General features: G+C 45.7%; 1 protein-coding gene across 1 annotated transcript in view; it reads right to left on the bottom strand.

The window, feature by feature from the left end:
- PEPD (peptidase D) overlaps nucleotides 1-13,003 on the bottom strand; it is a 151,441-nt gene extending 138,438 nt beyond the window's left edge. Inside the window, exon 1 of the mRNA XM_033158674.1 lies at nucleotides 12,794-13,003. Within this exon, the coding sequence (XP_033014565.1) occupies nucleotides 12,794-13,003 (210 nt within the window). The remainder of the gene's footprint in view (nucleotides 1-12,793) is intronic.
- Between the last annotated feature and the right edge of the window lie 585 nt (nucleotides 13,004-13,588).

The raw sequence follows: 13,588 nt of genomic DNA, 5'->3' as shown, positions 1-13,588 counted from the left end.
TGCAAAGGTCCTGTGGAGAGTGGAGGTGATGAGGATATAATTTGGGAACAGGTGGGTTCCTTTCGTAGGTGGAATGGTTGTGGAGATACGGCATGTGGGTGGTTGGCTGCCACATTTTTATTTGTGGGCAGGTATGTACTTCAGCATCTTATTGGTTTGTCTGTGTCATTTGTTCTGTTATATTTTCCTTGCCTCTGTTTTCTTATTTTCACATCAAAAGCTGGACAGCAGGAACGGCGGTAATCATGTTCTATGCACTTGTTCCCTAACGCTGCCACTTGCTTCCCTTTTCTATGAAAATATCAAGATTATTTGATATGGGCCAATGGCCGTAATAAATTTTACTTACTTACTTACTCAAGATTATTTCATTGCTTTAATAAGAACTTCAGAAATACCATTTGCACGACAGAATGCAACCTGGAATCTCGGAAGATTGACTCTTTTGCAAAAGAGCAGAAGGTAAGTAAGGCAGGCAATATGCACACTGAACGTAATTGACTCATACATTATCTTATCCAGACTAATGTAAATGGGAAAGCACCCTCTGCATCCTTGTTCTGTGCCTGGTCCAATTTGTATTGCCATCTCTGCAGTGTCTTTCAAAAGGTGCTGTGATGAGGTAATTACTAAGCCAATCAAATGGATGGGGAAGGCTTTCAATATCACCAGAAGAAACTGGCTGGCCTTGTTCATTGCTTGCATATATTGTCAACCAGCAGAATACCAGGCTCTGCACACACAGACTAAATTCTTTGTGAGATCCCAGCAAGACCAGCCCAATGCCTTTTGCTGCCAGAGGCAGAAAAGCAAATAACGCTACCCCTTTCCCCATTCTGCCTGCTTGCTATGTCAAGTCAAGGTTGAGTGTACCCAGAGCCATCCAAGCTACTTTTGCATCTGAAACAGGGGGAAAAAATCTGATTATTTATTTTAAAATATTTCTTGACCACTCTTCATGAATATCGAATGATAGGAGTGGAGGCAATGGGATGACTGGGTACATCAGATTTGTAGATCTTGTTTACAGAAGGCACTCCCTCAAGTAACCAGGTCCCAGGTTGTTTATTATAAATAAAGTTGTTTATTTACCGTTATATACACCGCCTTTAACTCCAAGGAGCTTAAAGTGGTGGGCATGGTTCTCCTCCTCCCCGTTTCATCCTCACAGCAATGCTGTGAGGTAGGTTAGGATGAGAGATGGTGACTGGCCCAAGGTCATCCAGTCAGCTTCATGGCCAAGTGGGGATTTGAATCCTGGTCTCTCAGGTCCTAGTCCAACGCTCTAACCATTGCATCACACTAAGAGCTTGTAAGTCAACATACATTCCTCCCTCCGTTAAATTTAAGCTTGGGGAAGAAGGAGAGCAGCAGGCTTGGTAACAGAGAAGACTGGGGATGGCTGGGGCCAACATGAGGCACTTAAAGATCATCTCATGATTGATCAACTTTTCTGAGAGCTTGTTTCCAGGTTCCAGAGTTTGGGAATTTGGCTTCATCCTGATCCTTAGATTGCTTTGCACTGCAAGCAGCATGGAATCCCTCTCCACACGCTGCAGGGACTGGTGACGTGACAGAAAATATTCCCCCAAATTGTTTTAGACGCAGGCAGTTTTGGTGCTCCTAATCTCCCTTTGGGTTCCTGCAAATGGGGAAGAGAACATATGCCCATATTAGCAGCATTTATTTAGCAAGAAAGTAAGTTCTGTCTTGATATGCATGTGTCCCCAGGTCTACATTGTCTGAGGCAATGTGAACATTCCTTTCCTGCACGTATAACACACCTTTCTCTAAACATAATCACTGTGGTGTGCACTCAATAAAACAACCGTAAAATCATAGCTAGTGACCTAAGGAAGCACTTCAGTGAAAGTTGTAAAAGCAGCAACAAACAATCCTTGTTGCAAGCAAAATCCATGGCATTGACTTTGTTATTTGCGGGGAAATGAGCGGCATGGGGCCTGGCCAAATCCCTAGGAGAGGTTGTGGGTGCCACAGCTATCAAGGCCCCGTTGCTAGTGCTCAGCTACCACACCTCTGACAGCAGGGCCTCTGAAATGGAGCAACATGCCCAAGTGGGTTCCTATAGGGGGAGGTGGTTACGGAGATAGTCAGGTCCTATAAAAATGTGAAGAAAAGTGCCTGTGCATTTTGCCTCATATCTCAAGTTCTGCAAATGCTAGAAACCTAGGACTTACCAGTGCTTCCTCTTGACCTGTTGCTTTCCCCCTGGGGAAACTGCTATTTTAGCACTCAATTGGAGCAAACGGCAACTGGGTTTTCCACAGGTTTCCATTTGTTTTGACTTAACGCTTGTGGGTTTTCCTGGGAAGGGAGAAGAGTGTTTGGACCTGTGCTTTCTGGGCACAGGACAAACGAAAGTGTGGATGAGCCCTTACTCCCTATTTTAAAAGGAAGTTAGGAATCTGTGGAACAGAGGGAAATGCCCCACGTGTCCCCCACATTCCCACCTTCATGTTAGCTTGGGGACCTTATGTTTGCCTCCTAATGTGTCACTCTGCCCTTATTTGAGCAGTAAACGGGGCTTTTATTCAGCTGGAACTTGCCAGAACTCAGTTCCTGCACCTCTCAGGTGGGCGCCATTGCCGTTATAAGAGAACAAGAGAGGCATTCATGGTGAGTTCCGTCACCTCTTTTTCTAGAAAAATAGCATTGCTTTTCATGCGGAAGGATGAAGATTCAGTCTCTGATCAAAGATCTCAGATACCAGAGTTGCAAGAGGTCCTAGGAAGCTGCTCTCAATCAAAGGAGACAAATTTGGTTCAGGTGATGGTAGAATAAGACAGTTTCTCATTCGTGCCACTATTGTGTTGTAGAACACAGCCCTTGAGTGGGCTTTGCCCATATGCATATCTCAGATTTTTAAGTGTTTGCTCCCCCATAATTGTGCTCTTGAATACGTTTAAGTGCCCATGACAACAAACTACACAGAGATTTGGATGGAGTTATTCTTTATATAAGCATGCATGGGGAGCGTAGCAGCATAGAATATCCACATAATGGAAAGATATTTCAAATGCTGGATGACAAAGCATCTGGGTCTCCAGCACAAAGGATAACCTTGCCATATCACTCTGCATAGTCAGTCCCATCTGCTAAAGTGACTTTCAATTTGTCCTATAAATAAATCATTGCAGCTCACAAGACTCATCCAATGAGACGAAGAAGGTGCCTGGTCCTCATAGCAAGGAAAGGGGGGAAAGTGTGAGTTGTTGTGGAAGCCCATAGAGCTACAGAACTAGCAATCCAATCCTACCTGTGCAATTGTTGTCTAGCAGCAGGAAGAGGGCGTGTGATGTGGCACAAGGCTTCCAGCACCCACACAGAGCAGAGTTGTGTCATACAACTCCAATGTTGTACCCCAACACTGGACCTGGGGGACACGGTGGTGCTTTGGGGGAATCATGAGGAGCTAAATTCACATGCTCTTCTCCCCCAGCTTCTCTGGATGCAGTTCTGAGACAGGGACAGACTGTCCTGGCTGCCATCCCAAAACACAACAGAGGTTCTTATGTGTAAGAAAAACAGCTTTATTTGAGGCTTACAATGATTCAGATCCATCTACAGTACACATTGCCAAAGGCATGACTAAGAGTTCAAGAGTGACACCAGGGATCCAAGCCAGGATAACAGCTGCAAAGATGCAAGGAGATTTGGGAAAGGCTTGGTTGTACCCATGTTAGCTTTTTGATGTTAGCTAACATGTTGTACGCTCACTGGAAGGACAGATCCTGAAGCTTAGGCTTCAATACTTTGGCCACCTCATGAGAAGAGAAGACTCTCTGGAAAAGAACCTGATGTTGAGAAAGATGGAGTGCACAAGGAAAAGGGGACGGCAGAGGATGAGAAGGTTGGACAGTGTTCTCGAAGCTACCAACATGAGTCTGACCAAACTGCGGGAGGCAGTGGAAGACAGGAGTGCCTGGTGTGCTGTGGTCCATGGGGTCATGGAGAGTCAGAAATGACTAAACAACAACAACAACAACAACAACATGTTGTACCATCTCTGCTTTTTCGCCTGGTTGAAACCGTAAAAAAAAACCTCAGCGTCTCCCCTTCCCAACCCACTCAAACACCTCCAATTGTTTTAAACCTGCCTTCTCTTTTGCTCCCCTAGTCTGCCCTGACTTCATGCAAATCCAAGATTGTGATGCAACACAACAAGCACTCCAGCGCAGACTGTGTGATGACAATTTAGTGTAAATACAGTCTACAGAAGAAGAAAAAAGTAGGGGTGGTGAAATTCCAGCTTGCAAGCATAACTGGGCTCCCCAAGCCTCCCAGTTTGGGATGTGTGAGGCCATTTTGTTCAAGCCACACGACCTGCCCTTCGCCTGGCACCATATGTGATGTGAGTCTGGTAAAGGTGGGGCTTTGGGGGGGGGGCGGAAGGGAGCTTTGCAGACATCACCAATCATCTAACTGGTAGTGCCTGCAAAGCCCCTTGAGTAGCCCTAGTTTAAAAGTTTGAGTGTCGGTGGCTGAGGGTTACAGTCTGGAGAAATAACTCTGTGCATACTGCCCAACATTTTCATACCCCAAACCAGGATGCACATATTCCGAGACATGCTCCTGGCCCCCAAAAACACTTATCCAGGGCAAGACTGCAGCACAAGAGAAAGCGAGATCATGGCAGCCAAAATGGTCTCCGTGATCTTGTGGAGAAAAATGGGATGTCTATTTTTCCGAGGCACTTGGCAGATATGTCTGTGGTGTGTCTTCTTTAACCAGTTGTTCAAACTGCCACAGATCAGAGGCTTTCCTCCATCTGTCCTTATGAATCTCAGCCAGCAGAAGGACCCTTCCCCCCTAGTTCACTCTTGATAGTCTAGATAGATCCCTTGTTTCCATGTGTGTATCACACAAAAAGATGGAGATTTACATGCCTCAGGCTTTGTAGCAAAACCAGAACCTTTGAAGGAAGTCAAATGTCTCTGCAAAATAGGCAGGAAATTAACTAGTGTTCCTGGGATGACTCAGCCATCTACTGCCCAGAATAACTTCAGTGTGTTATACTTTGCAGATGAAAAGTTAGTGGAGAAGAATGGTTTCTTCATCACTGCCACATCATTCCTCTCTCTATCCGCCTCTCTTTCTCTTCTAGATTCTGTGTAGCAACCAGAGCAAACTTGTTTGCATGATATTCAACTGCCCTGCTGGTTCACCAACCTTCTCCTCCATTAATTCCACTTGTGGAAGTCAGCACAATGACTCCCACTAGTGCAAAAGGGCTCCCTCCAGTCTTTCCTCTGACATATCCCCCTGCACCTCTCCCAAATCTGCTCTGGAGGACTGAGAGAATCCCCAGAAGATCAGGGGATGGGGAGGAGAGGGAAGATGGTTCTGTCAGGCCAGCAGAAATGAGCACCCTAAGAGACATATCTCCTTGGTGCTACATTGAATTCCACCCAGTGCATTTTTGCTTCCAGGAAGAGGCACTTGCCAAAATAATGGGTCCAGCTTTCGGATTCTGCAGCTTGGTGCATTGTACCAAAGGTGAACTGCTTCGGAAGTTGTACATATGTCACCTTGGCAGTCAAGATAACCCTATAATTAATTGCTATGGCTATGAGCTCATATATGTTTATATATGCCTACTTTGATACACTAATTGGCCAGTTTTGATGGCACTCTTATCTGTGGGTCTGAGATACTGGACTCTGAGCCCAGACAGGGGAAACATGGGGAATGTTTTGAGTTCTGGCCACCTGTGTTCCCATCTAGTTAGGCCATGATGTATACCGCTTCAAGGCACCCGGCAGATCTCAAACCCCTCTCCCCTAGCTCTGGATTCTGCGTTCAGTTCACAACACTTGGTGGAGTGGGGATTAGGCACCCTTTGCTCCTCTGCCTCAGGCTGTCTTGGGCCGGCCCTGACTGCAGCCTGTGGAGCTCTTGAGAGACTCGTGCCTTTTGCCTTGCTGAGTGAAAGAGAGCAAACGGGGGAGGTTTATCACACACCTTAGAGAGCCATCCCATCCTGGGCTGAATTTCACCTGAAAGCTCGCAAGTCAGACAGGCCTGAGGTAGGGCATAAGCAGGGGAGCCATCAAAGTTACAGAATCACTTTTCCTGAAGATTTGAAGAGGAGACTGGGTGATGGACTTGGGCATCTGATGGCGGTGAGGATAATTGAAGCCAAATATGTTCCCCTTGCAGCTGGATGGGTGTGAGGTCCCTTCCAGCTCATGACTTCCACATTCTGTATTTCACTCATATTTCACAAAAGAAACTCACAGCATGAGCACACACAGCAAACATTTATAATTAACACAGAGAAATACATTGTGAGCTGTTGGAGATTTCACAACAGCTATCCTTTATTCAAGCATTGGATCACAGGGTTGTTAGGGTAAGGATGTAGTTCTGAAACTACCGTATATATCATTTCAAGAATATTATTCACAGAGTGACTAAACAACGATGCAACAGTTTACATTCTATACCTCATGAAGCCCCTGATGACACAATAATGACTACAGTGGTGCCCCGCTAGACGAAAATAATTCGTTTTGCGAAAATTTTCGTCTAGCGGATTTTTCGTCTTGCGGAGCGGCAATGACAGCCGCGCTCTGCAAAACGAAAAAAAAAGATGAAAATTTTTCATGTTGCGAGGCAGCCCCATAGACTTTTTCGTCTAGCGGGGCAGCCTTCCGCTAGACGAATGCCTTCGTCTAGCGAGTTTTTCGTCTAGCGAGGCATTCGTGTAGCGGGGCACCACTGTATTAACACAACCATATGTGTATTTACTCTGCTTCTTTTTTTGCGGGGGGGGGGGCGACGACTATTATTTATTTAACCTGGAAAAGGAGCCCTTTGCCAACCTGGTGCCCTCCAGATATTTTGGACTACAATTCCCATCAGCCCCAGCACCAAGTTGATGGGAGTTGTAGTCCAAGGCATCTGGAGGGTGCTGGGTTGCTTAAGCTTGGCCCAAACCATCCTAGTCACTGGAATAAATATGAAAATGTGATGTTCATACATCTCATCTTCAAAATACAGGGTTAAAATTGGAGCTCTAAATGCTTAAGTTATTTCCTGGTAAACCCCTAAAACTGAAATTTAGCACACATATAGTTGAGGGCTCGTTGTTGATTACAGGGTGGGGAACCTGTGCCCCTCCAGGTGTTGTCGGATTACCATGCCCATCACCACCCCATTGCCCAATGCTGGCTGGGGTCAAGAGGGTTTGGAGTCAACAATATCCGGAGGGCTGCCGATTCCCCAGCCCTGATTTACAAAAGGAGTCTGAATGAGAAGTCCTTTCCATGAGTGTCCCTGCAGATGCTTGATGGACCCACAGAGAAGGGAATAGGGATGTATGTCAATATATTGTCTTAATCCACTTCCATCCTCTGCATGTTTGATGGAAGGAGTGAAGGGGGGAATTTGCATGTGGGGCATAGCTGTCAACTTTTCCCTTTTTAAAAGGGAAATTACCTTATTCCAAATAGGATTCCTCGCAAGAAAAGGGAAAAGTTGACAGCTATGATGTGGGGTTGTCATCACATGGTGGAGTCAATCTCTGTAGGGCTCTGCATGTGTTGATTTCGCCCTTGGAAGCCTTGTAAGAAGCTGCTGCAGGAGAGGGACTATGAGCAACATCATGGGACGGGTGTTTCTAGGACTAAGGTGAAGCTGTGACGCTCTCTGTTATATTTTGCTATTGGATGCTGCATGTTGCTTAAGTAATCTTGTTATATTTATAGTGCTGAAATTGTGGTTCCTTGTATCTTATTAAATTCTCCCTCTGCTATGTTATTGTGAAATTGCTTTTGTAGTGTTTGTTTGAAGTGTGTCCCTGTTTCTTTGCAGTAGCTGCTCAGGGCATTTGTGTGTGTGTGTGTGTGTGTGTGTGTGTGTGTGTGTGTGTAAAAGCAGCATACAAAATAAAACGAGTGACTAAGCTCACTGTTAAGACCTTATTTCAAATATGCAGAGGTCAAGGGGCTGAATGCATTGGTATTGGGCGATGGGGACCAGCAGGCACAGACCTCACCCCCATCTCTCACATAGCAAGTAAACATATGAGGAAAGGGCTGGAGATGTTTGCAAATCTCTCTCCAGAAACAGGTGGCTAGAAATACCCCTTCCAAATGGTTTTGGCACTTCCATAATGCTAAGATATTGGAATGAGCATAGCTCAGGATGCATTGATTAAAAGGAGAGTCTGAAAACCAGATATTTCGGGACATAACAGCAAAAACTGGAGGGGGTGAAGCCCAATCCAGCATTCCAGCAGAATGCAAGCCAAAGTTGCTCAAAGGATGGGAGGTCACTCTGTGGGAATTTTGTTGCCTCTTAGAAGAGGGACTCCTGTGAGTTTGCAGCTCGGTCATGATGCTGCTCACATCCATCAGTAATGTGAGGTAGGGAGGTTGCATGCAAAATTTGGCTGCCAGTGTATCATTGGAATCAACTTGGCATGGCCCACAGTGGCAAGGATCTTACAGGAGGATGGAAGATGTCTCCATGTGCTGTGGGGGGTCTGTTCAATATGCACCCCCCCCCAGATCTTCCCATTGTGATGATTGATCATATGTATTCAGCATGAATGTTGAAATGGAAGGGAAAGTGAAGAGAGGCTGTCAGTTGCCATTGCTGCATTCAGCCAGGACAAGTAAGAGTCGCAGCCTGGCTTCAAATTAGAGAGGAAGACAAGCATTCTCTAGAACTGCCTGAAATGCAGCAGCAAAACATACAAATGAATTCTGAAAAGCTATTTTCCTTAATAATGAGCCATCAGTTCATCAGGACAAGCTTTTACAGTTCTCCACTAAGAATTAAGCAAAAAACAAAAGAATGAGGAAAAAATAGGCACGGCTAGAAGAAGCCAGTTACAACAAATTGCAGTGCAGAGAAAGGTGTTCATTCGTGTTCTCTCTCTCTCTCTCTCTCTCTCTCTCTCTCTCTCTATATATATATATATATATATATATATATATATATATATATATTAGAATATGTGTATGTGTGTGAATGTGTGTGAGAGAGAATGTGCGTTTTATATATATATATTTTAAGCAAACTGTCTGCTTTTGAAAGATCTGCCAAGGGCATAAATTAAACCAGACACTTTTGGGAATAAAATGCAATACAAATGACATGTGTCTCGTTGAAGGCTGGCAAAACAGTAGATAAAATGGAGACATTTTAATGCAAACATATCTAAACAATTTATGGCATCCAGGCTGAAAATGTAAGTGATCAAAAAATTTATTTTTGCATGCTGCACATCAGAATGAGCCCAAGAGGGTTGGTAGAGGAAGTCAGAGGAGAAAACCATGGTCCGCATGTCTTTGTGAAATTATTCTGCACCCCCGCACCACTGTCAAACAGCAGGAGAAACACCTCTGCACACTTTGACAGTTTATTATACCATTTACTAAGTTTTCCTATGAAGCGTCCTATGAACCTTAATGAGACTCCACTGTTCTTGCTTGATTAGTGACTGTAGCCTTCTTCGGGTTCTATGCCCCTCACATGGTGTGTGTGTGTGTGTGTGTGTGTGTGAAAGAGTGCAATATCTGCACCTCCTCTGTTGCATCACTCTGCCCTACCCCATTGCCCTTCACACACTACAGGGCAGCATAGGAAGCTGCCTTATAGCAAAGTCAGACCACCGGTCCATCTCGCTCAGTATCATGAATGACAGCAGCTCCTTAGGTTTCAGGCAGGGGGCTCTCCCAGCCCTATCTGGAGATGTCGTTGGGGATTGAAACCAGGACCCTCTGCATGCTGTCAGGAATGAGCCAGCTCCTAGTGTAACTTCACAGCCTACTGCAGAACAGAGAGAATTACAGTAGATCTGACACAGGCTGAACAGCGCTCAGTGCACAGTGCAACCCCCCCACCCTTGGAATGCTGGTTGCAGAGGAAACAACTGAGAGCAGGCTGGAACCCAGCCAAAGCTTTCAGGAAGTTCAGACAGGCACAAATAGGAAAGGAGACAGTTTGTCAGAGCAAGAAGAGGCAGGAGCTAATCCAATCAGTCTGAGGAGGGTTGCTCGATACAAATGGGAGGGTTGCTCGATAGGAAGCAAAACAAGAAAGGGGTGAAAGTTCAATATCTTCTGTCAACATCGGAAGCAGTCTTCAGAAGGGTCATCATGAGTAATGATGCTGGAGGCTTTGTCAGAGCCATCCGGAGCTATCTGTTTGTTTTTGCAATAAAACCTCCTTTTTAATTACCTACGCTTACTGTGTAATCAAGCTGGGTACCTGGACTCCTGACACATTTACCTGTTGGAGTTTGGTATATATGTTGCATCTGTTGGGAATTGCAGATGAGATACCCACACAGTGGAAGTTGCTCCCAGTTCCACTCACCACACAGAAGCCGAGAAAGGTTCAGATCATTTACAGTGGTGGAAGATAACTCTCAGTAAAACAGTTCTAGATGTAGATATATACAGCTTGTAGGGTTTTGCAGATACAGGTGTATACAGATGCATACAAGTACACAGTATCTCTGTTGCTTTTTTTAAAAAAGTCCATCAATTCAAGATGTAACACTAAATAAATAACACTGACTGGCTAACTGACTAACCAACAGACAAACAGCAGACTCACAGACTGACACACAGAACTGACATGTATTAATCACAGATATAGTAGGGGCACTGGGTCATTACTATAGCAATTGGCTTGGTTGACTTTGTACGTGTGATTTATGCTCATGATCGTGTCCAGTTACTCTAACACAATGTGCAGAAAGGAAAGGAATGGAGGAAAAAAATATATAAGGAAAGGTTGCCGTATTTGGGACTTTAGAGAAAAGTCAAATAGTTCAAGACATGATAGAAGTGTAAATAATTATGCATGGCATGGCATGTAGAAAGCTGATAAATGTTTTTCTCCCTCATAACACTAGAACTTGTGGACGTTCAGTGAAGCTGAACCCTAAAAAATTCAAGGCAGATAAAAGAAAGGTAGTTAAACAACAGAAGTCATTCCCACAGGAGGCAGTGATGGCCATCCACTTGGATGGCTGTAAAAGAGGATCAGACCAATTCACGAAGGAGAAGGCCATCAATGGCTACTAGTCATATGACTTGGCTGGTGAAATAGATACAGTGACATGAACTGCTTTAAAACCAAGGTCAAGCCCTGGTTTCAACATGGCAGGACCCTACACAAAATGAAGAATCTCAACTACAGACTTACAAAATTATCTAAAATTTAGCATGTTGCAATCCTTACATTCCATGACATGCTGATTCCTCAGGAAAGACTTTGAAAGCCAGTGGCGTTTCCTCCTGTCAGCATTTGATAACTATAATTAGCGTTTGGTAGCTGACAGCTTATGGGGTCTTGTTTCAATTTTGGCAGGTGTCAGGGACGATCAAGGGATGCCAACGAGACTAAAGCATTCACACTTCACATTTTGAATTATTATTATTACCATTCATTATTTCTTTCCTGCCCTTCCTCCTGTAGGCTTTAATACAGCATCACAAATGCATTTCCTTACAATAGCATTTTCAGTTTGCATCTAAATGTCATCAGTGCAGGGAGTGAACTCACTTCCTTGGAGAGGGCATCCCGCAGTTGGAGCACTGTCACAACAAAGCCTAGCTTCAAGTCACTACCCTGTGAGCCATATCAATTGGGGGCATCCCCAGTGGAGTCTCAACACTGATCTTAACATGTAGGTCCAGCAGAAATGGCAGGAGATTTTCTTAAAATGTGTGGGCAGGCTGTTAGTGACTGTGCCGTATGCCAGCCCCTCCTTCTACCTAGTTGTTCTATCAGCCAACCCATGGGTCTCTGGCTGATGCTAGGTAAGACCTCCCTCAGCAATGATCTGCGTGTGGATGAGGAGGTCAATCTGGTCTGTATCACGGAGACCTGGGTGGGTGTGCCCTAGAACAACATTGCCCACTTTGCCAACACTTTGCAACCAGTTAAAAGTAGCATTTGACAGTCAATAGTGCAACTGCAATGAAGCAGAAATTGCATTGGGATGCTGCACGGAAGAATAATGTGTGTAGCTGTCTAGGTAGGCAGGTGTCAAGACACAATGGAAAGTGACACGGAGGGGGGAATTATTCCAACTATTACATGGATTAGCTACGGTAAATGGGAGTCGGGAAGATTGAGATAGGGGCTGCGAGTGTCTGACACATATTAGCAGCAAAGTGTAAATCTTTGAAAGATGTAGGAGATAATGTTGGTAGCTAACACTAAAGTGCCTATAGTGTGGGAATATGAAAACATTAAACACTAAAAGAGTAAGAACTCAGAGGGGACAGGTGTGAGTTAGTGGGTAGACTTGAAGCAGTAGACTCTTGAGTCCAGCTCTGCCTATAACATTTCTCCCCAGGCCATCAACCATCCAGTTACTGCGTTTTGCACCAGCTGCAGCTTCCAAACCAGACCGAAGGGCAGCCGCACACAGAGCGCATTTCAGTAATCGAGGTTAGCAATGCACGGACTACAGTGGTCAGCAGTGGCGTAGTGAGGGCGGGGCGCCCCAGGTTCCAGGGGAGGGGGGTGACTCTTGGGCCAGCCCCGCCCTGCCCTGCCCTGCCGAGCAAGCCGTGGAGCGAGGCAGCCTCACCCCACAGCCTGCTCGCAAACCTGCTTGGTGGCCTGTGAGCAAGCTGCAGAGTGAGGCCGCTCCGCCCCGTGGCCCATCCAGGGCCCGCCCACCAGCACCGCTGTGGGGCTGCCGCGATCGGCAGCTCGTGGGGCTGCCCCGCCCCTGCTGCTTTTCGCTCAGCGGCTCGCAAGGTCGCCGCGGAAGCAATGAAATCCAGCGCATGCTCACTCCATCGCCGGGCTGCCGCTGCTGCTCCCACAGCAACCTTGCAAGCCACTGAGCGATTGGCGGCTTGTGGGGCTGCTGAGCACGAGCAGCGGGCGTAAGGCCATGCTGCTTTTTGCGCACGGCGGCTCGCAAGGTTGCCAAGGAAGCAGCGGTGGCGGCCTGGCGGCGGAGCACACGTGCGATGGATTTCACGCATGCACACTCCGTCATGATGTTGCGTCGTGACATCACAAAGGCACTCCTAGCTGCAGATGACACTTTGACCTCTAGTGACAAATGCATGACATTATGAAAAGCATGATACTTTCCCACCCTATCCCAGCTGCAGCAATAAATGTAGGACAAGGAGGCACTCAGTGTGGCATGCTGCATATTTCAAGAAGTACCGGTAAGCCTTGCAAAGGCAGTGGTGCTAGGCATGAATTTGGAAATGTGAGTGCTCTTCAAGAGGACTCCCATAGCCACGCCCCTTCTAAGACTCTACAACAAAAATGAATTTTTGACCAGGAAATACATTATAGCTTCAATACCAAGCTAGAAACTTCTCAACATCATCAGTCTAGCTCTAGCCTGATTAAGGGTTCTAGTGCAGTGTTTTTCAACCTTTTTTGCGCAAAGGCACACTTGTTTCATGAAAAAAATCACGAGGCACACCACCATTAGAAAATGTTAAAAAATTTAACTCTGTGCCTATATTGACTATATATAAAGTAATTCTCTTGAATTTTTCAATTTTTCCCACGGCACACCAGGCAACACCTCGCGGCACACTAGTGTGCCGCGGAACAGTGGTTG

This window comes from Lacerta agilis, chromosome 8 (assembly GCF_009819535.1).
Source record: "Lacerta agilis isolate rLacAgi1 chromosome 8, rLacAgi1.pri, whole genome shotgun sequence".
In the NCBI taxonomy this organism is placed as follows: domain Eukaryota; kingdom Metazoa; phylum Chordata; class Lepidosauria; order Squamata; family Lacertidae; genus Lacerta; species Lacerta agilis.
This window is presented reverse-complemented; position numbering and strand designations above follow the sequence as displayed.